Raw genomic sequence first — 23010 nt, 5'->3', positions numbered from 1 at the left:
ATTAAAGGCGTCCCCAAAAACAACCCCTGGCAAAAAATAAATAAAAAACCCGCGAAGACAACTTTTAACTTCCGCACTCCATAGAGTGCGGAACAACCATAGAGAGTAGTCGAGTCACGAAATAAAACACTTGGAAAGTGGCGGCGTTTTAGCCCCGACGACCTTCCCAAACTGGCGAGTCTTCAAGATGCCTCTCCCAAAATGGCAGCGAGCGCTTCCGTGCCGTTGACCCGTCTTTACTGCCGGCGGCTGCTTCTGCGAGCACTTTATGGGCCGTCTATGGTCTTTTCTTCCGACCGAAAGCCGTAAGGCGAGCCTCGAATGGGGCGCATGCGCTACGGTGCTCTTCCCTCTAAACCGGGGTGGGTTATGTACCGAGATTGCAGTGCATGTTGGGAAACCAGGGGGTTTGCTGCTTTTTCCTCTCTGGAGGGTTCTGGGCTGAGCTGCATCTGCAGAGATGGTGAGTCGGGGATGGTAGCTGCCTGTGGGAGCGGGCCCGAAATAGTAGCAGTGGGAACGTAAGAACGACTGCGACCCTTCTGGAATCACCGTCCTCGCTCCCTTCCCTTTCTTTCTCGGTGTGTGTGTCTGTGTGTCCCCTGCCCTTCCGTGGGATGCTCGTCGTCGTCGTCCCTCCATCTCTTCCTCGGCTCCATTTTGTGCGGACGCGATCCGGGCTCCCCAGCGCAGCGCCTTTCCCGACGCCCCGAAAGGAAGCGGCTTCCTGCTGCTTTGCTTCATTTTGGTTTTTCCCCGACGGTCTAATCGGGTTTCCTTTTTTCCCGCCTCTGTCCCCCAGTCCGCTTTATCGTCCCAACAGCCCTGCCAGATAGGCTCCGAGAAGGGTTGCGGGGCAGAGGGGCAACCCGGACGTTTTAGGCGATAAAGGAGAGGTTTTCCCGGTGTTGTGGGTGGCGCTGAGCTGTCTGACGCTCCCATCTTGGGACTTCTAAGACGCCGCCCTCGTTATTTCTTGCAGTCGTTTGTTATTCCTCACAACTCCTTTGGTAAAGCGTCAGTTGGTGGCTTTTTAAAAAGGCATGCAGAACAGACCTCGGTTAGAAAGATGAGAAGTTTAGCTTGGAAGGCGTGATCTCCAAGGAGATCTTCTAAGGAAGCTTCTGGACGCTTTTGCATCCAGGCTGCTTTGTATGGGGGAAAGGAAAAGTATAAAGAAAAAACGTCTATGTGCAAAAAGCTTCCCTGCTTCTGGGTAAAAGTAAAAGTACCCAGTATACTAAATTGGCTCTTACAATGTTGCAAACATAACAACTCTAAACTTCTAGGTAATTTTACTCTCTAGGGCACAGTATGAAAAGGCTACATGAAACTGGAAGCCATGTCCAACCACTGAACTTGGCCAAATTCTTAAGTTTTGGGCTTTTGCCCTATCCTTCCTTTAAGATGCACTCCAGAAGCTTTGGACTTCAACTCCCATCAACACTTGGTGACCTTGCCCCTGGCACTGGGGAAAGTGTAAACAAAAATATGTAAAAAGACAAGTGATGCATTTAATGCTACCCTGAAATGGTCAAAGCACCATTACTGCTTGTTATCGACTCAAGAGGAAGCATTTAAAAGAGTGTTTCCTTAAGAAGTTTAGAGGAGTATAGCTGAGTGTTACGTTTGCAACATGGTAAGACCCAGTTTGGTATAATCTTAAGGTCGTGATGGCGAACCTATGGCACGTGTGCCTGAAGTGGCACGCAGAGCCATCTCTCTAGGCATGCAAGCCATCACCCGTTGCTCTTCTGAGTTCCGCCAGCCAGCTGGTCTTCACGCGTGTGGGAACACCAGAAACCAGAAGAGCAGTCCTCAGTCTGGAGCGCCTGGTTGGCTCGGGCACATGGGGCACCGGGACAACATTTGCTGGCTGGGCAGCTACCTGCCCCGCCAGCAGCTCCTGCCACTGCTGGGGGCAAGGGAGCAGTGGCAGTTCTCACGCTACCACTTCTAGCTGGGATGCTGGAGCAGCTAGGAGAAGGAGGAGCCATCAGGGAGGCAAGCTGCCCCAAGAGGGCCAGAGGAGAGCACAGCTCCACGCGTGGAGACGCTGCTGAGGGCCCGACTCACCAGCGGGGGAGCAGCTGTGGGGGCCGGCCAGTCACTCCTGCCCCTCGCCCTGCCACTGCTACTGCTGCTCTTCTGAGGCGGCAAGGCTGCACAGGAGCTGAGTCTGTGTGGGAAGTGTCTGTCTGGTGCTGGGGTAAGAAGCGCGTAGGCCAGGAAGCAGTTGCGCTCCCTTGGCAGAAATGGCGGGAGGAGGGGGATGCACTGGCTTGTTCTCGGTGGCGGGCTGGGTGTGTGTGCTTCATTGACACTCTTCCGGTTTCCAGCACATGCATGCACACTGGCCAACTGATGTTTGCGCGCCGATGCACGCCAGAAACCGGAAGACCAGGTGGCCGGTGTGGCTGCTCTTCTGGTTTCCAGGATGCGGGTACGCGTGCACAAGCACACTTCCGTTTCAGCACTTGGTGCCAAAAGGTTTCGCCAACACTGTCTTAAGGCATCAGACTAGAAACTGGGAGACCGTGTATTCCAGTCCCACCTTGGTCACTAAGCCAGCTGAGTGACCTTGGGCTGATCACTCTCTCTCTCGGCCCTAGGAAAGGGGCAATAGCAAGTCTTTTCTGGAAAAACTGCCAAGAAAACTGCAGGATTTGTCCAAGCAGTTTCTAAGAACCAGACACAATTGAACAGAAGTAAAAATATACATATATTAAGACTGAAAGTCTCACCTAAAGTTGCCTATGGATATCCTGTCTGAGGAGGAATTTGAGCTTGGGGTCTGTCATGGCCTACTTGGTACATAAACCCTAATGTCATGATTTTGCATATGATTTAATCTGTAGTCTGCCTTTCTCCTAGGCGCTGCTTGGAGTGTCCAAGCACGGGTTAACATCAGCTTGCTGCCCAAGGACTGAGTTCGAATTCTTGTAGCTCCGCCTCTTGCTCCCCTCAGAGGCTCAGTTTTAAAAACTCAGTCGCCCTACAGGATGCAATTTGAGGAGATCCAGTCCTTGAGCAGCAGACTGGACCCTCTGGTTAGTGTAGTTTAGCTCCATTTAAGTAAAATTTCAAGTTTAGTTAGCTCCTAGATAGAAGTTTGTTGTTTTTAGTATTTTTCCTGTATTTTGCGAGTTTTGCTGTTTGAATTTCGCGCGCGAGCCAGGCTGCCTGGAGCGCGACTCGCTTCTCGCAGCGACAAGAGCTATCGCACCGGAGGGGGTTCGTTTGGCGGCTGCCGACGAACAGCTGGGAAGTAGGTAGGAGTCTAGGACCCCAGAGCACAGCATTAGGCTGTAGCCTTTTCCCCCGGTGCCGCTCCAGGCGCGAAAACGCGAACGGCGGCCATTTTTTTTTCAAAAATTTTGGCACGCTTTTTTTGCCGGGGCTTTTAGCCTCATCGCGTTGCCTGCGCTCTCTGCAGATCGCCGCAGTAGGGATTGAAGAGGACCATCGCAGGGTCTCCTGACTGGGTCTCTTCCCCTCCAGACCTACAAGCGGCCGCAGGGGTTCTTTTGGTCATCCAGACCATTCACCCTTGCCTTCTTCAGCGCGGATCTGCTGGCTTCCAGCCTCATCTCAGCCGGAGCCGTTTTCCAGCCACCACTTGCCTACAGCACGAGGTTCCCAGCGATGCAAGCCTCAGATTCTCCAGCACCTCAGCCATCGGGAAGGATTCCCAACGCTATGGAGAAGCAAGTGGATCAGCAGGCTGGCCCACCAGCAGCTAAACGCAGCAGGACCAACCCTGCTGCTAAAGGTGAAGGGGTGGGATGCCCAGCTAAGGGGAAGGCTCCTAAAGCCAAGCAGCCTTCTAAGGCTGAGGAGAGACTAGCTGCTAGGAGGCAGAGGGCCCTTGAAAAACAATTCCAAAAGGCCCATTCTGCCCAGCAGGCCCTTCCCTCAGCTCCTACTCCTGGGGAGGAAGGGGTTCCTGTTCCATCCACCTCCCAGCAAGGGATGCTTCCCTCCCTTCCAGGGGAAAGGGAGGAATTTGATTTTTCCCCTAATCCTTCCAGGGCCTCTATGGGTTCCCCAGGCCATTCCCTGGCAGCAGATTCCCTTGATGAGGCAGACTCCCTGGTAGAGGAGGGTTCCTTCATCTATTCAGTAGCTGGGCCAGATACTCCTCAGGCCCACGTCCTTCCTTTGCCCAAAAGCATGCAGGAGGTGGTGGCAGAGGCCATTTCTCGGGGTATCACTGATGGGATGATGCAGCTGGCATCTAAGCTCCCCTTTGCCTCTGCTAATCCCAGTAAGGGAAAACCGGCTAGGGCACAGGGGCCTCCAGCTAGGGAGGCCTCACCTGCCCCCTCGGGCATCAGTGAGGTTTCTGATTCAGGTGGAGCGTGATGCTCCAGACCTCTCTGAGGATGAAAATCCTACTCCAGAACCCCCCCCCCCTCTGGGTCTTTTTAACTCTTCCATGTTTCGGGCTATCCTGACCAAGGCCAGGGCTGCAGGACCCCAAATGGGCCTTCCAGCCCCTACGCCCAAACCTGCCTCGGATCAGGCATCCATGGAGACCATCGGTCCCCAGGACCCAGGGGCAGGGCTTTTCAACGAGGTTTCTCCTCCCCTAGACTTGGTTCCAGCCCCTCAGCTGTTCCTCGATATTATCCAACGCCAATGGGCCCAGCCTGGCTCCTTGGCAAACCCCAGCGGGAATGACAAGAAGTTATATACCATGGAGGAACCTCTGGAGGAGCTCCTAAAGCTCCCCCAGGTTGATGACCCCATTATGTCCCTTACCTCCAATTCGGCCCTCCCTGCCGAATTACTGGAGGGACTCAAGGCAGAGGACAAAAGGGCTGAGTCGTCTTCCCTCAAGACGCATATGGCCACAGCTTGGGCCATGAGAGCATCTTCTGCCTCTTCCTACTTCGGAAGGGCAGCTCTCTTCTGGCTCCGCAAACTGTTGTCCGGCCTACCGGCTGGGGACACTAAAATGAGACAGAACGTGAATAAGATCATAGCAGCCATAGAATACTCTGCTGATGCCTCACTTAGTGCCACCAAGTTTTCCTCCAGGGCATTAGCCGCCAATGTGACCTCACGTCGCCTGCTGTGGCTCTGCCACTGGCAGGCAGATGTCAAGGCAAAGTGGAAGCTGGCTTCCGCCCCCTTTAAGGGGGGGAAACTTTTTGGGGAAGCTTTGGATTCCTTTCTGATTGAATCCAAGGATAAACGCAAGGTTCTCCCAGCCATGACCAAGAAACCTGAACGCAAGGGCCAGCCCTTTCGTAGGGGTTCCTTTCGGGGTTCCGAGCCTTCCACCTCCTCAGGTGGTCCCGGCCGTCCCTTTTCCCAGTCACAGGAACGTTCCCAGGACAGACCACCCTACAGGGATAGAAATAGGCAACAGGGCTACCGTAAACCTTCCCGAGGGGGGTTCTCCAACCGCCCCTTCCGGAAATCCAAGTGACCGTCACAGGGACCCTCCCATAGGCGGCCGTCTCCAACTCTATGCCGCCCAGTGGGAGGAGACCACGACGGATGCGTGGATCCTCAACACGGTCCGTCACGGACTGACCCTGGACTTCCTTTCCCCCCCTCCAAGATCCCGGGTTCGCTGCCCCACTCCCAGGTCACCTCACAAGCTCCAGCTAATGAGGGCGGAGATAGACCACCTTTTAGAGATAGCGGCCATAGAAAGGGTACCCGAGGGTCAGGAAGGCACAGGCTTCTATTCCATCCTGTTCCTAGTCCCCAAGCCATCGGGAGGGGTGCGAGCAATATTGGACCTCAAGCGACTCAACAAACATCTAGAGTACAAACGCTTCAAGATGCAGTCCCTGCAGACCATCCTGGGTTGCATCAGACAGAGAGACCTCTTGACTTCGATAGACCTGAAGGAGGCGTACCTGCACGTACCAATTCACCCGGCGCATCGCAGGTTCCTGAGGTTCCAGTTTGCCAACCAGCATTTTCAGTACAGAGCCCTTCCCTTCGGACTCTCGTCGGCCCCACGCACCTTCACCAAACTGCTGGCCGCCATCGCAGCTCACCTGCGCTCAATTCCAGTGAGGCTGGAGTGTTACCTGGACGACATCCTTATCCACTCGGCATCCAGGGAGCAGGCACAGCAGAACCTCAACACCACCATTCAGGTCTTGCAACAGCACGGCTTCTCAGTCAACCTGGCCAAGAGCCATCTCAACCCGACCCACAGGATCCAGCATCTCGGCACTATCATCGACTCGGAGTCCTGCAAGGTCTTCCTCACACAAGAGAGAGTGGACAGCATCAGATCCCTCGTGCGGAAGATCTGGTCCACCAGGTCAGCAACGGTAGTTTCCCTCTCCCAACTGCTAAGGAAGCTGGTGTCCTGCATTTTGGTGGTCCCGTGGGCGCGCCTCCATGCGAGGGACCTCCAGTGGTTCCTGCTGCCCCTCCAGAGACGCATGGCCAGCAACTCCAAGAGGGTGATACGTCTTCCTCCCAAGGTAATTCGTTCCCTCCGGTGGTGGCAGTCGGATGCTCTCCTGAAGGGCTCCTACTTCAAGGAGCCAGAGCGCCTGGTCATCACGACGGATGCCAGCCTCTTCGGGTGGGGGGCGCACCTTCGGAACCAGGTGATCCAAGGCAGATGGTCGCCAGCGGAGCTCGCCCACAATATAAACTGGCTAGAGCTCCGGGCTGCCAGACTGGCTCTGCGGCATTTCCTCCAGCTGGTCAGGGACAAAGATGTGCTGGTCCTGACCGACAACATTGCCACGAAAGCGTACATCAATCATCAGGGCGGCACACGATCCCTTGCTCTGATGACGGAGGCGGAGTCCCTGGGTCGGTGGGCGGAACGGCATCTCAGGTCCCTGCGGGCGGACCACATCTCGGGGGAGGACAACGCGACTGCAGACTGGCTCAGCAGATCCACCATCCAGAACACAGAGTGGTGCCTTCACCCAGAACTGTTCCGTCAGCTGTCTCTGCGATTCGGCCTTCCAGTCGTCGACCTCTTCGCGTCTCCGGCCAACGCTCAGCTACCCAGGTACTTCACGAGGTTCCAGTGCCCAGGGGCGGAAGGCACGGACGCTCTTCGCTCTCGCTGGCCCCCGGGCCTGCTGTATGCCTTCCCGCCTCTGCCGCTAATCCCACAGGTCATCTGGAAGATTCTGGCAGAGGGAGCGGAGATACTGCTGGTGGCTCCTCACTGGCCGAGGAGATCCTGGTTTGCCGACCTGATCAGTCTCTCAGTGTCTCGTCCCTGGCGCATTCCTCAGGACCGCATATCCCTCAGCCAAGGGGCCATCCAACACCCGGAACCCCAGTGGCTGAAACTTGCCGTGTGGCACTTGAAGGGGAGATCCTGAGGCTCAGCGCATATTCGGATAAGGTGATCCGCACCATCCAGGCATCCAGACGTCCATCAACGGTCAGAATTTATGAAGCTACCTGGTCGGCCTTCTCTCTCTGGTGCCTTCAACACCAGATCTCTGCCACTTCTGCCACCGTTCCCCAAGTTCTGGACTTCTTGCAGGACGGTCTTGACAGGGGTCTGGCACCCAATACTCTCAAACGCCAGACTGCCGCCTTGGCCTCCATCCTGTCTACAGGGTCGCACCTGCCCCTCAGCAAACACCCGCAGGTGTGCAATTTTCTCAAAGGAGCCACCAATCTGTCTCCTCCTACCATCCACAGGTATCCTACCTGGGACTTGTCCGTGGTGCTACGTTCTCTGTCCGGGCCGCCATTTGAACCTCTTCGGACAGTTGGACTACGCCACCTGACCCTCAAGACGACATTCCTCATTGCCATCACTTCGGCACTCCGGATCTCTGAACTGGCAACCTTGTCAGTCAGAGAGGACCTTTGCGTCATCCACTCCGACAGAGTGATATTACGACTGGACCCGGCATTAGTACCAAAAATCAACAGCGTTTTCCACCGCTCGCAGGAGGTGATTCTCCCGGACTTTTGTCCGCATCCCAAACACTCCAGGGAACGTGAGTGGCATAAGCTGGACGTCCGCCGTGCCCTGCGGATCTACATGAAAAGAACAGCCCCTTTCCGCAAGTCAGAGGCCCTCTTTGTGTCCTTTCAACCTGCCACCATGGGCAAGAAGGTCACCTCCGCTACAGTAGGGCGCTGGATAAGGGCGTGTATCCAGCTGGCCTACGAACATCAGGGCAGGCCGGCGCCTCCTCGTATCACTGCACACTCGACAAGAAGTGCTGCTACATCGGCTGCATGGGCCACCCAAGCATCCATTGAGGACATCTGCCGGGCTGCTACGTGGTCAGGCCCGTCACCGTTTGTCAAGCATTATAGACTGGACACCTTTGCCTCGGCTGAGGCAGCCTTTGGGAGAAGAGTTCTGCAGAGGGTTGTGGCTAGTCCCGCGCCCGTGAACAGTTCTTCCCTCCCTGGGGGATCATAGCTTTGGCATGTCCCGTGCTTGGACACTCCAAGCAGCGCCTAGGAGAATGACCGTTGGCTTACCTGAATGGTCTTTCTCTAGGCGCTGCGGGAGTGTCCAACCCCACCCTATCAGGGGTCGCGGGGTAGATCTCCATTGGACTTGGACTATTGCATTGACAGTTCCTTTGGACCACTCCTTCGTTTTTAAAACTGAGCCTCTGAGGGGAGCAAGAGGCGGAGCTACAAGAATTCGAACTCAGTCCTTGGGCAGCAAGCTGATGTTAACCCGTGCTTGGACACTCCCGCAGCGCCTAGAGAAAGACCATTCAGGTAAGCCAACGGTCATTCCTCACCATATTAATTTTGCCTTTATTAATTTTATAAATAATTCAAGGCAGCTAATGTACCTAATGCTTCTGTAGTCTCCTATTTTCCTCCAACAACTTTTGAGATGAGTTGGACTTAGAGTGAGTGACTGGCCCAAAGTCACCCATCTGGCCTTCATGCCTAAGGTGGTACTAGAATTCATAGTTTCTAGCCTGGTGCTTAACCATTAGACCAAAGTGGCTCTCTACATCAAAGTACATAAAACCTGAGTTTTATAGAACAATTGAGAATTATTCCCAGGTGTTTGCTACATCCACATTTATGTAATATACATAAAATACATGTATATTGTTCAGATTGATTTGCCAAGCAACAGACAAGTCCACTGTTTGAAAAAGTGGCCTAAATTCAGATTTTGTTGTTGCTTCTAAGGTCTTCTGGGGGTCAGCCAATTGAGATTTGCTATAAACAAAACAGCAGCGGTTAACAATTGTATACTAAAATTAGTACTGTCATTTACAACCAGCTTAACACCTCAGAATCCTGAAGTTGTAGTGAACGTAATCCTCCTTCAGCCATTCCCAAGGATGAAGACACTACTTTCACAATATACTACAATCCTATTTCTCATACTTGCCAACTAATAACCATGCGACTAGTCCTTATGGCCTACTTTACAGCTCAGGTGAGTTTTTACAAGTGCAGGTAGTCTATACATACAGAGTATTACAACTGTCTACAACTGGACCACAAATGACTATGGCAAGATTGTTCCTTTCTACATAGATATGCAGCTGGGCATATTAACTAAAACCACAGAAGGCACTCCAGGTAGCCAATGCTACCAGAACCTCCATAGATACCAGAGAGAATATATAACATATTAGATCTTAATCGGTAAGTATATTGGGCAAACTCAATTAATTTATTTGTTAAAACAAACCTTGGCTTAGTACAATTTGTGAATCTAACAAAAGACACCCTGGCAGAGGAATGACAAATGTTAGTTCTTCCAGACTGATTTAGAGAATTCAGGCTTCCTCAGCCTGGTGTCAGCCCTCGGGCTGCCATTCGCGGTGCGCGCAATATCTCCTGCTGTTCCTGGTAGTGCCTCTCCATTCTGCCTGTTCCCACCTGGTTACCTCCATCTGGCTGCTGGCTGCTTCCTGGTACTCTTCAGATGTGTTGGCTGACAATTCCCATCATTCACAGCCAGTAGGCATAAACAACAGAATGGCATTGTAGTCCAGTATATCTAGATGGCACTAATTTGGAAAAGCTCTGTTAAAGCAATGGTTCAGTTCTCATATATAATGCAAACCTGTATTAGTAACTGTGGTCCTCACATTTGCAAGATTCCCCAAACTATTACTTTATGTCCTTTGGTCCTATTTCAGAAGTTATCCAAAATTCGTTTACTTGTGGTAAAAATCTCATAGTTTAGATACATGCCCATTAGAATGGAAAAATCCTGCCAAATTAACTTCTCTCTATCATAAAGGGTAACTTTTCATAGCTAATGTTTAAGTCACCCTATTTTACAGAAACCAAGTCTTTGATTCACTCCTAAGGCTCAGATGTTGCACTTGGAGAGCCAGATTCAATCCATCCTAAGCCAGGAAAGCAGTGTAGTTGATTTTTGGTTTGTAAATACCTCCCAATCCATCTTACTCCACAGGTTTGTTGTAGGAGGAAAAACAGGTAGAATGTAGAGATGAGATGTGATGTGATGTAGAGAGCCACTTTGGTCTAATGGTTAAGCACCAGGCTAGAAACTATGAATTCTAGTACCACCTTAGGCATGAAGGCCAGATGGGTGACTTTGGGCCAGTCACTCACTCTAAGTCCAACTCATCTCAAAAGTTGTTGGAGGAAAATAGGAGACTACAGAAGCATTAGGTACATTAGCTGTCTTGAATTATTTATAAAATTAATAAAGGCAAAATTAATATGGTGAGGAAAGGCAGACTACAGATTAAATCATATGCAAAATCATGACATTAGGGTTTATGTACCAAGTAGGCCATGACAGACCCCAAGCTCAGATTCCTCCTCAGACAGGATATCCATAGGCAACTTTAGGTGAGACTTTCAGTCTTAATATATGTATATTTTTACTTCTGTTCAATTGTGTCTGGTTCTTAGAAACTGCTTGGACAAATCCTGCAGTTTTCTTGGCAGTTTTTCCAGAAAAGGCTTGCTATTGCCCCTTTCCTAGGGCCGAGAGAGAGAGTGATCAGCCCAAGGTCACTCAGCTGGCTTAGTGACCAAGGTGGGACTGGAATACACGGTCTCCCAGTTTCTAGTCTGATGCCTTAAGACAGTGTTGGCGAAACCTTTTGGCACCAAGTGCTGAAACGGAAGCGTGCTTGTGCACGCGTACCCGCATCCTGGAAACCAGAAGAGCAGCCACACCGGCCACCTGGTCTTCCGGTTTCTGGCGTGCATCGGCGCGCAAACATCAGTTGGCCAGTGTGCATGCATGTGCTGGAAACCGGAAGAGTGTCAATGAAGCACACACACCCAGCCCGCCACCGAGAACAAGCCAGTGCATCCCCCTCCTCCCGCCATTTCTGCCAAGGGAGCGCAACTGCTTCCCGGCCTGCGCGCCTCTTACCCCAGCACCAGACAGACATTCTTCCCACACAGACTCAGCTCCTGTGCAGCCCTGCCGCCCCAGAAGAGCAGCAGTTGCAGTGGCAGGGCGAGGGGCAGGAGTGACTGGCCGGCCCCCACAGCTGCTCCCCCGCTGGTGAGTCGGGCCCTCAGCAGCGTCTCCACGCGTGAGGAGCTGTGCTCTCCTCTGGCCCTCTTGGGGCAGCTTGCCTCCCTGATGTCTCCTCCTCCTCCTGGCTGCTCCAGCATCCCAGACAATTATTCTCCAAAATTTAAAATACAAAGTACATAATTATGGGACATCCATGACCTGGATGACTGAGAATCTCCATAGACATATATACCAATTTGAGGTTTTCCCATGGAAACTTGTATAAAACAATGTCATTATCATTATTGATAGTGATGGCTTGTTTGGGTAAATTACAAATGCTACAGATCACCTAATATTATGAACTGGTCTGTTGTCCAACAGGATGTCTTTCTAATGATCCGACGTCACAAGACAACTATCTTTACAGACGCCAAGGAGTCCAGCACAGTGTATGAGCTGAAAAGAATTGTGGAGGGGATTCTTAAGAGACCTCCAGAAGAACAGAGATTGTACAAGGTATGGGGAGCTTATTATAGAAAGTACTATACCTTCAGGACTCTTCTAATAAATTACAGTATTACACCAGGACTGTTTACTAAGTTGGTGTATCAGTGCTTTCCTTGATCAGTTCAGAGGTTATATTATTTTTTTCATATAACCAAATTGCTTCTCTTAGGACAGTGGGTCTCAACGTTCCTAATGTCGCGACCCTTTAATACAGTTCCTCATGTTGTGGTGACCCCCAACCATAAAATTATTTTATGTTTTCCGTATGTTTTTGAAAATATGTGTTTTCCAATGGTGTTAGGCGACCCCTGTGAAAGGGTTGTTCGACCCCCAAACGGGTCCCGACCCACAGGTTGAAAACCACTGTCTTAGGAGATATTTCTATCTGAAATCCTACCGTTAGCCTTCCAGAGAGCTGTGAACACCTGGCCCTTCCCCTAAGCATTGGGTTAGGATCAGAGGTGGGTTCCTACCAGTTTGGACCAGTTCGGCTAAATAGGTACGGTAGTAACTTGGCCTGCTACGCCTCCGAACCGGTTCTCTCGGCAGTACCATAGGCAGCGCCTATCTTGTTTTTTACTTCTGCGCATACGCAGAAGCATTTTTTTTAGTACTGTGCATGCGTGCGTAGCACACATCAAGCATGCGCACGCTCAAAGCGCGTCCCTGAGCAAAGCGGCAGTAGCAGCAGCCAGAACCCACCCCTGGTTAGGATATGAGTTGAGCTGTGAGAATAATTGGTTGGTACCTGGGGGAAAGACATTTTTGTTTTCAACTTTTTTAAATGGATTGTTATGAGATGCCTAGAATTGTCATACAAGACAGGTGGCCATATATGTCCTGTAAATAAATAAATAAAATCCTGGGTCTTCAGCACCCAGAAATCCCAAGCACCCTCAGTTGTATTTTTAGACTATAGAATTTCCAGGAACTCTCCCTTTGTTTTTCCCACTGCTTAGTCTGCAGCCAGATTGTAAGGAACAAATCACTCATTAGCTGATTCTGATGGTCTTTTGGAATTCCAATTGTTCAAGGGAAGAGGATAGCAGTTAGGCTTCTGGATTTTGCTGGTGTTTGGGAATTACATCTATGGCCTTGACTGGCAGCTGTATGTAGTATATCTTGGTTTTAGTGTTGGAAGTACCCCTCTCAGTATCCTGATCTTCATGTGTTACTTAAAAATCCTATACATTAGATACCTGGGTATCTCTTCAGTGGAATAAATAACCAGCCATCAAACAATATCCATGTAAAACATTAAGCAATTAACCCACAGAGTTGTAGCAGATATACCAATGCAATTGGTTCACCAGCCTCTTAGTCTTTTGTCCCATCTAAGAAACTATTTTTCAGTGTGTCCTAGAAAATTGGGGATTAAAGAATCCTTAAAATTAGAGCTCTAGCCTCATACTTGATTTTTTTAGTAAGATCAGAAATAGAAGCAAGGAGGGAGATAGCAATTGTTCCCAGTGCTTACTGGTTTGCAAGTATAACAGTTTTAGTGAAAACAAAATAGACTCCTTACTACAGATATTCCTTGATTTAAGGCCACAATTGAGCCCAAAAGTTCTGTTAAGTGAGACATTTGTTAAGTGAGTTTTGCCCCATTTTACGACCGACCTTATCACAATTATTAAGTGTATCACTGCAGTTAGTAACACGGTTGTTAAGTGAATCTGGCTTCCTCATTGACTTCCTTTGTCAAAAGTTTGCAAAAGGTGATCACATGTGCTTGGGACTTAGCAATGGTTATAAGTTTGAACTTATAGAGCAGAGTTTAATGTGTGTTAACACTGTTTAGTTTAACGTTTAAACTAAACAGCAGGGACAGGGAATTAATTGATACAGAACATTTCTGTCCCCAGCAATCTAAAATAGGGTTATCAGTGCATGTAACTTACAGTAGATGTGCGGGTAAGAATATCAACCTTTCTTTCAAGCAAAATCAAGTGTTCAGTCGTAAGTGCCATACCAATCAAACAGGTGGTAAGGAAGTAGGGGAAGTCAGGCACAACACAGGTTATGTAGAAAGTAAACACAGGGTCAGTCACTCAAATGTCTATACACCAATGCAGAGTATGAGGAATAAACAGGGTGAATTAGAAATTCAAGTAAATGAGGGCAAATATGATATTGTTGCCATTAAGGAAACATGGTGGGATGAAACCCACAAATGGAACATACAGCTAGAGGGATTTTAATTATTTAAAAGAAGTAGACCAAATAAAAGAGGAGGTAGAGTTGCACTATATATAAGAAATAACTACATCTCTAGAGAAATAGAGCACAACAATGATGAAAATTATCTTGAATGCATTTGTGTCAATATAAAAGTGGGGGAAAATGACATTGTCACAGGTGTATACTATAGGCCACCCAACCAAACAGCAGAAATGGATGAACTTTTTGCTAGTCAGTTAACTAAGGTATGTAGGAAGCACATCACAATAGTAATGGGGGACTTTAACTACCCTGTCATCAACTGGGAGACAAACTCTGCACCAAGTGGAAGATCCAACAGGTTCCTAACAAACCTACCAGACAACTTTGTTTTCCAAAAGGTAGAGAAGGGAACAAGGGGATCAGCCATATTGGACTTAATTCTCACTAACAGAGAGGAAATGATAGAAGGTGTTGAAGCCACAGGAACCCTGGGGGCAAGTGACCATGCAATATTGGAATTCAACATTATGCAAACACAAGTAGTAGATCAAAGTCAAACTAGAGTCTTGGACTTTAGAGAGCTAATTTCAATAGACTTAGAGCTTGGGAAGGATTCCATGGATGAGAATCCTCAAGGGGAAAACAACTCAAGAAGCTTGGGAAATTTTGAAAAGTGGGATTATAAAAGTCCAGTCTAGCACAATAGCAAATAAGAAGAAAAATAACAGCTCTAAAAAGAAAACAGCATGGCTGCATAACGAACTCTGATAAATTGAAAAACAAAAAGGACAAGTATAAAAAGTGGAAAGAGGGGCACATAACTAAGGCAGAATATCAGTAAATAGCCTGAGCCTGCAAAGATGAAGTGAGGAAAGCTAAGGCTCAGGATGAACAAAGACTTGCCACAAAAGTAAAAAATAACAAAAAAACCTTCTTCCAACATGTTAAAAACAAGGGGAAAAAGTCAAGGAAATTATCCATTGTTGGGAGAAAGTGGCAAGAAGGTGACAAGCAACAGGGAGAAAGCACAACTACTTAACTACTTTTTTGCATCTTTCTTTACACAAAGGGAAAAAAACAGTCCAACCTATCAAAAACAGCATCGCCAAAAACAGATTAGGAACACAAGTTAAAATAGGGAAGAAAATGGTAAGTGAGCACCTGTCCACCCTAGCTGAGTTCAAATCACCAGGACCGGATGGATTACACCCCAGGGTTCTGAAGGAACTGGCAGACGAGATCTCAAAACCACTGAACTATATCTTTCAGAGATCCTGGAGCACCGGGGAACTACCAGAGGACTGGAAAAGAGCTGATGTGGTTCCCATCTTCAAAAAAGGGGAAAAAACAGATCCAGGAAACTACAGACCTATCAGCCTGACCTCAATACCTGGGAAGATTCTGGAAAAGATAATCAAGCAGCGAATTAGTGAACACCTGGAGACAAACAAAGTAATAACCAAAAGCCAACATGAGTTTGTTAAAAACAGATCATGCCAGACTAATCTTATTGCATTCTTTGACAAAGTGACAAAATTAGTGGACCAGAGGAATGCTGTGGATATAATTTACTTGGCCTTCAGTAAGGCATTTGATAAAGTAGACCATCACCTACTACCTGATAAGATAGAAAAATGTGGGTTGGACAGCATTACCACTAGATGGATTAATAACTGGCTGACCACTGCACTCAACATGTAGTCCTCAATGGAACTGCATCTACATGGAGGGAAGTATGCAGTGGAGTACCCCAAGGCTCTGTTTTGGGCCCAGTACTCTTCAACATCTTCATCAAAGATTTGGATGAGGGGGAAAATGGGGAACTCATCAAATTTGCAGATGACACCAAGATGGCAGGAATAGCCAACGCTCCAGAAGATAGGCTAAAGATACAGAATGATCTTGACAAACTTGAACATTGGGCACTATCTAATAAAATGAAATTCAAAAAAAAAATTCAAAAATTCAAAAATTCAAAAAAAAGTGAGGTTCTACATTTAGGCAAGAAAAACAAAATGCACAGTTACAGTATATGTCCGTGATGGCGAGCCTATGGCACGTGTGCCACAGGTGGCACGTGGAGCCCTCTGCGTGCACGTCAGCTGTTGCCCAGCACAGCTCTACTGTGCATGTGTGCGCAGCTCCCACCAGCCAGCTGATTTTAGGGTCTGCCATGCATGCAGGAGACACGTGCACATGCGTGAGGGGGAAGCAGGGGGAGCACGGGGCCTGTGTGTGTGTCACACGTGCATGCGCAGGTGGGTGGGGCACATTGCATTCTGGGTGTGGACACACACGCACACAATTTCGGCACGCGAGGACAAAAAGGTTCGCCATCACTGGTATATGTGGTACCTTGCTCAATAGTAACTGTGAGACGGATCTTGGAGTCCTAGTGGACAACCATTTAAATATGAGCCAGCAGTGTGCAGCAGCTGCCAAAAAAACCAACACAGTTCTAGGCTGCATCAACAGAAGGATAGAATCAAGATCACGTGAAGTGTTAATACCACTTTATAATGCCTTGGTAAGGCCACACTTGGAATACTGCATTCAGTTTTGGTCACCACGACGTAGAAAAGATGTGGAGACTCTAGAAAAAGTGCAGAGAAGGGCAACAAAGATGATTAGGGGACTGGAGACTAAAACATATGAAGAACGGTTGCAGGAACTGGGTATGTCTAGTTTAATAGAAAGAAGGACTGGGGGAGACATGATAGCAGTGTTCCAATATCTCAGGGGTTGCCACAAAGAAGAGGGAGTCAAACTGTTTTCCAAGGCACCTGAGGGTAGAACAAGAAGCAATGGGTAGAAACTAATCAAGGAGAGAAGCAACCTAGAACTAAGGAGAAATTTCCTGACAGTTAGAACAATTAATTAGTGGAACAACTTGCCTCCAGAAGTTGTAAATGCTCCAACACTGGAAGTTTTTATGAAGAGATTGGTTAACCATTTGTCTGAAATGCTATAGGGTTTCCTGCCTAAGCAGGTGGTTGGACTAGAAGGTGGTTGGACTAGAAGGCCTCCAAGGTCCCTTCCAACTCTATTATTCTATTCTATTCTATGTGAATTTTGATCACTTGGTAATGGGGATGCTACATAGGTCGTAACTGGAAAAAATGGTTGTAAGTCACTTTTTTCAGTGCTGTTATAACTTTGAATGTTTGCTAAATGAACTGTTGTAAGTCGAGGACTACCTGTATTCTATCCTTTGCCCCCAACTCTATGGCAATTCGATGTGCATAGGACAGTTAAACCATGTCCTAAATAGAGCTTGCAGTCTAGTTGACTAATTTCTTGATTTTAATTACACAACTAAGTAGTAGTAGTTCATGATTACCAGATTTTTTTAAAAGGGACTTCTCTTGCATCCTGGTACAAATTACCCCATTTTCCAGGATGATCAGCTGCTGGATGATAGCAAAACTCTTGGCGACTGTGGCTTCACCAGTCAGACAGCACGGCCCCAGGCCCCAGCAACAGTCGGCTTGGCCTTCAGTGTCAGTGGTGAGTGAAGTTGTTGCATGCTTCTTGAAACCAAAGAAACACAACATTGTCATTGAAGATTAAGAGCCTAAGACAAGGAAGTGGTTTTTGCTGATAACCTAAGGGAGTTGGCCAAATTTGCCTTAGAAGAATATTCTGTGCCTGGGGTGCTCTGTTTGAAAAGACCCACTTGCAATGGTGTAATGCTACATATAAGATGGCAGGCAGCCAGGAGATGGCTTCCAGAGGTGGTGTTAATGTGCATGCATCAGATATATCAGGTATCTAATTGGGTATCTTAATATATATATATATATATGTATGTATGTATGTATGTATGTATGTATGTATGTATGTATATGTGTTCTGATCCCCCTCTTCCCCCGCAATCACAGACACACTCCGAGCCAAAGATACTTCACGAGGTTTATTGCACAGACAGACAGATCCTTGGCAGCAATCCAACACAACTCGACCTTCAGAACCCTCCGGCACTGATACGCAATAGCAGCTATCCAGCCTGCCACGCTCACAAGACTGTACTTCCACATTAGTTCCTGCGTTGACTTCTGCAAAAGGGCATGTGCACAAGCAGTACTTTTATAGTCTGGAGAGGAGTCTAATTATCATCAGCTGAGCGCAATTACCTCCGGTAACTGCGCAATTGCTCCTGACACCGCTTAGCGCGCCGGTAACGAGCATTCAATAACTCACTGCTGATGTCTGACTCGCTGTCCCGTGACTCCTCCCCACTGCTCCAAGGCATGACATCAGGAGCACACTCCCTTTGGCTTTCACCACTGCTCCATGCCTCAGGTGCCTCCTGGTGGCCGACCAGCCTCTGATCCCTGCTCGGAGTCAGAACCCTGCCCAGGGTCCTCCACATCCTCCAGAGCCGACTCATAGGGACCCCCGCTGTCGGAGTCTGGTGGCAGCTCCAACAGCTCCTGCTGGGCCACAACATATATGTATATGTATAGGCAAGCCATGTAGAGCTTTTAGCACCTGCCATCTTAGAGCCAATCTGATCCGGGAGTCCCTGATCACTGACTACTAATCATGTTGAAAATTGGCAGCACAGATGGCTACCATTTTGCACTGAGGCCAGAAATGTACACAAACTATAGTAAAAGCCTTGAAACCGACTTAAGGTAGTTTTTAAAATACAGCTAGTCCTCAAATTTATGACCACAGTTGGGACAGGGATTTCTGTCACTAAATGATGTCATCATTAAGTACGTCATACCTGAATTTATGACCTTTTTTGCCATGGCCATTAAGTGAATTGTCATTAAGCGAATCCAGCTTCCTCCATTGACTTTGCTCATCAGAACCCCCCTACAAAGGTTGCAAATGGTGATCACGTGATTCTGGGATGCTGCAACCATCATAAAGTAATGCCAGTTGCCAAGCACCCAAATTTTTATCATGTGACTTCATGAACCCTACAATGATCATAAGTGCGAAAACCTACCCTAAATCACTATCAGTACGGTTGTAACTTCATACAGTTGTTAAACAAATGGTTGTAAGTTGACGACTACCTATAAAATATGAATTATTGTAAAATGCCCTGTGCAGGGTTGCTCTTGTAAAACATTTGCAATCTTGAGATGGTCCAGAATCCACCTGCTAACTGTAGTCACAATTGATGATATAATTTTATAAAACACCATCTGTGTGTGTGTGTGTGTGTGTGTGTGTCCACCCCCCAAATCAATTGGAAGGGATGGTTGTAACCTAAAAAGCCATATTAAGTCAAGTCATGATGGACCCAATATTGTTAATCTTGTGGGTGCCCTTTTCAGGGAAAACTAATTTTAGTTTGACAGGCCTTTGGTGAATAAATAGAATAATGTTTAGAACTCAACATAGTTGAGTTTGAAATCAATTGTTTGGGTCACTTTGAAAATGCATTTATATATATATCCTGGCTTTATTATTTTTACAAATAACTGAAGGTGGCAAATATATCCAATATATTTTCCTTCTATTTTATTGCCTCTTAACTATATTTCAAGTTTAAATCACTATTTTGAGCTCAAAATTGGTTATTGTTGACCACAGAACACTTCTGAATGGCTGGAACATTCCACGTTGAGCTTGAAATGTGTCAACTCAACAGCCAAACCCACTTATCACACCAAAGGTTTTATTGGTTTTATTTGGTTTATTCATACTTTTAGTTGCCTGGACTGTCAATTTTGGCAGAAAGATGGGCATAAATATAGTGATGAAATAAATTTTATCTCAGAAGGGAAACAAGCCACTGATTTAAAAAATCATCATGGAGTTATGGAGAAGGGTAGCAAGTAGGATTGCCTCGGGGATAACGACTATTTTTTTCCCTAGGTTTTCAGGCAACCAAAAGAAAGATATTAATAACATTACTTACACCCAGGTATCATAGAATCATAGGGTTGGTAGTGACCTTGGAGGTCTTCTAATCCAACCTACTGCCCAAGGCAGGAATCCTCAAACAATCTTGGACAAATGGTTGTCCAATCTTTTCTTGAAAAGCTCCAATGATGGATCAGCCACAACTCCAGGAGGCAGGCTTATCCCACTGCTTAATAATTCTCACTGCCAGGAAATTCCTCCTTATTTCCAGGTTAGATCTCCCTCTGAAGAGCTTCTACCTGTTGTTGCTGCTTTTCCTACTCTCAGGTACTATGGAGAAAGCACATCTTCCCTGTAGCAGCCCTTGAAATGTTGGAATACTTCTCTGTGTTAAGCTTAACATAACTACCGTATTTTTCAGAGTATAAGATGCACCTTTTTCCTCAAAAAAGAGGCTGAAAATCTGGGTGCGTCTTATACACCGAATACAGCATTTTTGCCTCCCGAACTCCCGCCCCTTCACCAAAGTGGCCGTGCATACCCCTATGGAGGCTTTCAGAGAGCTCCTGGGGGCTGGGGAGGGCAGAAATGAGCAAAAACCAGGCCGTTTTTGCTCCCCCAGCCCCCAGCAGGACGCTATAAGCCTTCATAAGGCTATGCATGCGATCTTTTTGACAAAAAACATTCGTTTTTTGCTCGTTTTTGCGCCTCCCCCCCGGAGCACTCTGAAAGCCCCCCCAAGGCCATTCATGCCTATTATTTGAAAAAAAAAACAGGCCCGTTTTTGCGAAAAACGGGCCGTTTTGGAGATGTTTGCAGAGTGCAAAAACTTCTTTTTCCTTTCAGAAAGCTCTTTAGTTACAGTGATTGAGGAGAATTACATTGATCAAGTCTTGTGCCAGCAGAAACAAGTCTTGCTGCAGGTTGTCAGCAATTTCCTTCTCCAGCACATGGATAAATACACCTGGTAACATCTACTCTCTCTCCCTACCTATCTACTGTATTTCTCTCTATCTCTTTCTATTTCTCTCTCTATCCCTCTACCTACCTACCTACCTACCTACCTACACACAAAAACTCTCTCCCTACCTCTCTCCCTACCTATCTACTGTATTTCTCTCTCTCTCTCTCTCTATTTCTCTGTCTCTGTCCCTCTCCCTCCCTCCTTACCTACACTCTCTCTCTCTCCCTCCCTCACTATCTACTGTATTTCTCTCTCTCTCTCCCTTTATCTACCTACCTACCTAACTACTCTCTCTCCCTACCTATCTACTGTATTTCTCTCTATCTCTATTTCTCTCTCTCTATCCCTCTACCTACCTACACTCACTCACTGTCTCTCTCTTTCTCTCTCTCTCTCTCTATTTCTCTCTCTCTATCCCTTTATCTCCCTACCTACCTGACTACTCTCTCTCTCTCTCTCCCTACCTACCTACTGTATTTCTCTCTCTTTCTCTCCCTCTCTATCCCTCTACCTACCTACCTACTTTTTTTTAAATTTGCCTCTTCAAAACCTTGGTGCGTCTTATACTCCAGTGCATCTTATACTCTGAAAAATGCGGTAGTTCGTTTAGCCATTTTTAATAGAATTTAGCCTGAAAACCCCTTATCATCTTTGTTGCTCTTCTCTGCACCCTTTCTAGGGCCTCAGCATCTTTTTTGCATTATGGTAACCAGAACTGGATGCAGTATTCCAAATGTGGCTTCTTCAGTGTGAATGATTAGAAATAAAATGCTTATATGCTGTTTCTGGTTAAGGATTAATCAGAATTAAATGGTCACTATTTGGAAAAATAGGTGCGCGCTGTTTATGTGCTCGACTAGTTTGCCACTGCTTTGGATTTCTCATGATCCTCATTTTTGGTTTGGGATTTATAGTAGCCAGTAATGTAGCATAAAACAGTACCGTTCCAAGATGATGGTGTCATACATGTCTTTCTTCCCCTTCAGAAGATGCCTTTGAGAACCTCCGCATCGATCCCTTCTCCAGCCCCCCAGAGCTCCCAGACGTGATGAAGCCCCAGGACTCTGGCAGCAGCGCTAATGAGCAAGCAGTGCAGTGAAAGACCAAGGCTAGTGGAGTTTGCTGCACAAGCCATAGTATCCTTGAACCCTCTTCCATTAGCCTCACCTGACACGGAGAAAGATATGATGTCATCCCTTATCTCTGATCCTGGTTTCCCTTTTAGCCTTCCTCCTCTAAGCAAGACTATGTGTCACCCTTCTAAGCCCAACCTCACTCATCTGACAGAGCTGTTTTCACTTTGGTCTTGAAAATAATAAAAGGTCAGCTGTTTTTTTCCCCTTTTGTCTTGTGTTATATGACTGTGCAGTGAAATGGAAAGAGGGCCTTAGGACAAAGGGGAGGTGATATCATGACAATTATTCTATCAACATTTCTGCAACAATTACTGTATTTTACAGAGTATAAGACGTACCTGAAAATCTGGGTGCGTCTTATACACCAAATACAGCATTTTTTGCCTCCCGAAGCCCTGCCCTTCACCAAAATGGCCGTGCATACCCTTATGGAGGCTTAGAGAGAGCTCCTGGGGGCTGGGGAGGGCAGAAATGAGAGAAAAACGGCCCGTTTTTAGCCCCCAGCCCCCAGCAGCACTTTATAAGCCTTCATAAGGCTATGCATGCAATTTTTTTGGCAAAAAACGGGGCCGTTTTCATGAACAATGGGCTGTTTTTGCTCGTTCCCCCCCCCCAGGAGCACTCTGCAAGCCCCCCCCCCCAAAGGCTATTCATGCCTTTAAAAAAAAAACAGGGCCATTTTCAAGAAAAACAGGCCGTTTTTGGGAGGTTTGCAGAATGCAAAAACTTTTTTTTCCTTTTGGAAAGCTCTAACTGATTGATGACAATTACATTGATAAAGTGCTGTGCCAGCAGAAACAAAGTCTTAGGTGCTGCAGATTGTCAGCGATTTCCTTTTCCAGCACATTGATAAATACACCTGGAAACATCTACTCTCTCTCACTACCTATCTACTGTATTTCTCTCTATCTCTATTTCTCTCTCTCTTTCCCTCTACCTACCTATCTACCTTCTCTCTCTCTCTCTCCCTACCTATCTACTGTATTTCTCTCTCTCTCTCTATT

At 47.4% G+C, this 23010-nt stretch overlaps 1 protein-coding gene across 1 annotated transcript; it reads left to right on the top strand.

Moving 5' to 3' along the window:
• Nucleotides 1-468: 468 nt before the first annotated feature.
• On the top strand, nucleotides 469-22208 carry LOC309400335 (elongin-B-like). The gene is made up of 5 exons (XM_081968758.1): nucleotides 469-521; nucleotides 11792-11926; nucleotides 15350-15532; nucleotides 17479-17587; nucleotides 21857-22208. Exons 2-5 carry the CDS (start codon nucleotides 11804-11806, stop codon nucleotides 21967-21969), a joined length of 528 nt encoding a protein of 175 aa, XP_081824884.1. The 5' UTR covers nucleotides 469-521; nucleotides 11792-11803; the 3' UTR covers nucleotides 21970-22208.
• The last annotated feature ends 802 nt before the right edge of the window (nucleotides 22209-23010 follow it).

Source organism: Natrix helvetica (genome assembly GCF_964273705.1).
Source record: "Natrix helvetica genome assembly, chromosome: W".
Taxonomy (NCBI): Eukaryota; Metazoa; Chordata; class Lepidosauria; order Squamata; family Natricidae; genus Natrix; species Natrix helvetica.
This window is presented reverse-complemented; position numbering and strand designations above follow the sequence as displayed.

What these genes read in the sequence shown, in the direction of transcription:
- LOC309400335 (XM_081968758.1), top strand. Translation starts at nt 11,804, where the DNA reads ATGATCCGACGTCACAAGACAACTATCTTTACAGACGCCAAGGAGTCC. An exon ending in AACACCTGGAGACAAACAAA is followed by an intron (nt 15,533 to 17,478) that starts GTAATAACCAAA and finishes CCCATTTTCCAG; the next exon opens with GATGATCAGCTGCTGGATGA. An exon ending in CTTGGCCTTCAGTGTCAGTG is followed by an intron (nt 17,588 to 21,856) that starts GTGAGTGAAGTT and finishes CTTCCCCTTCAG; the next exon opens with AAGATGCCTTTGAGAACCTC.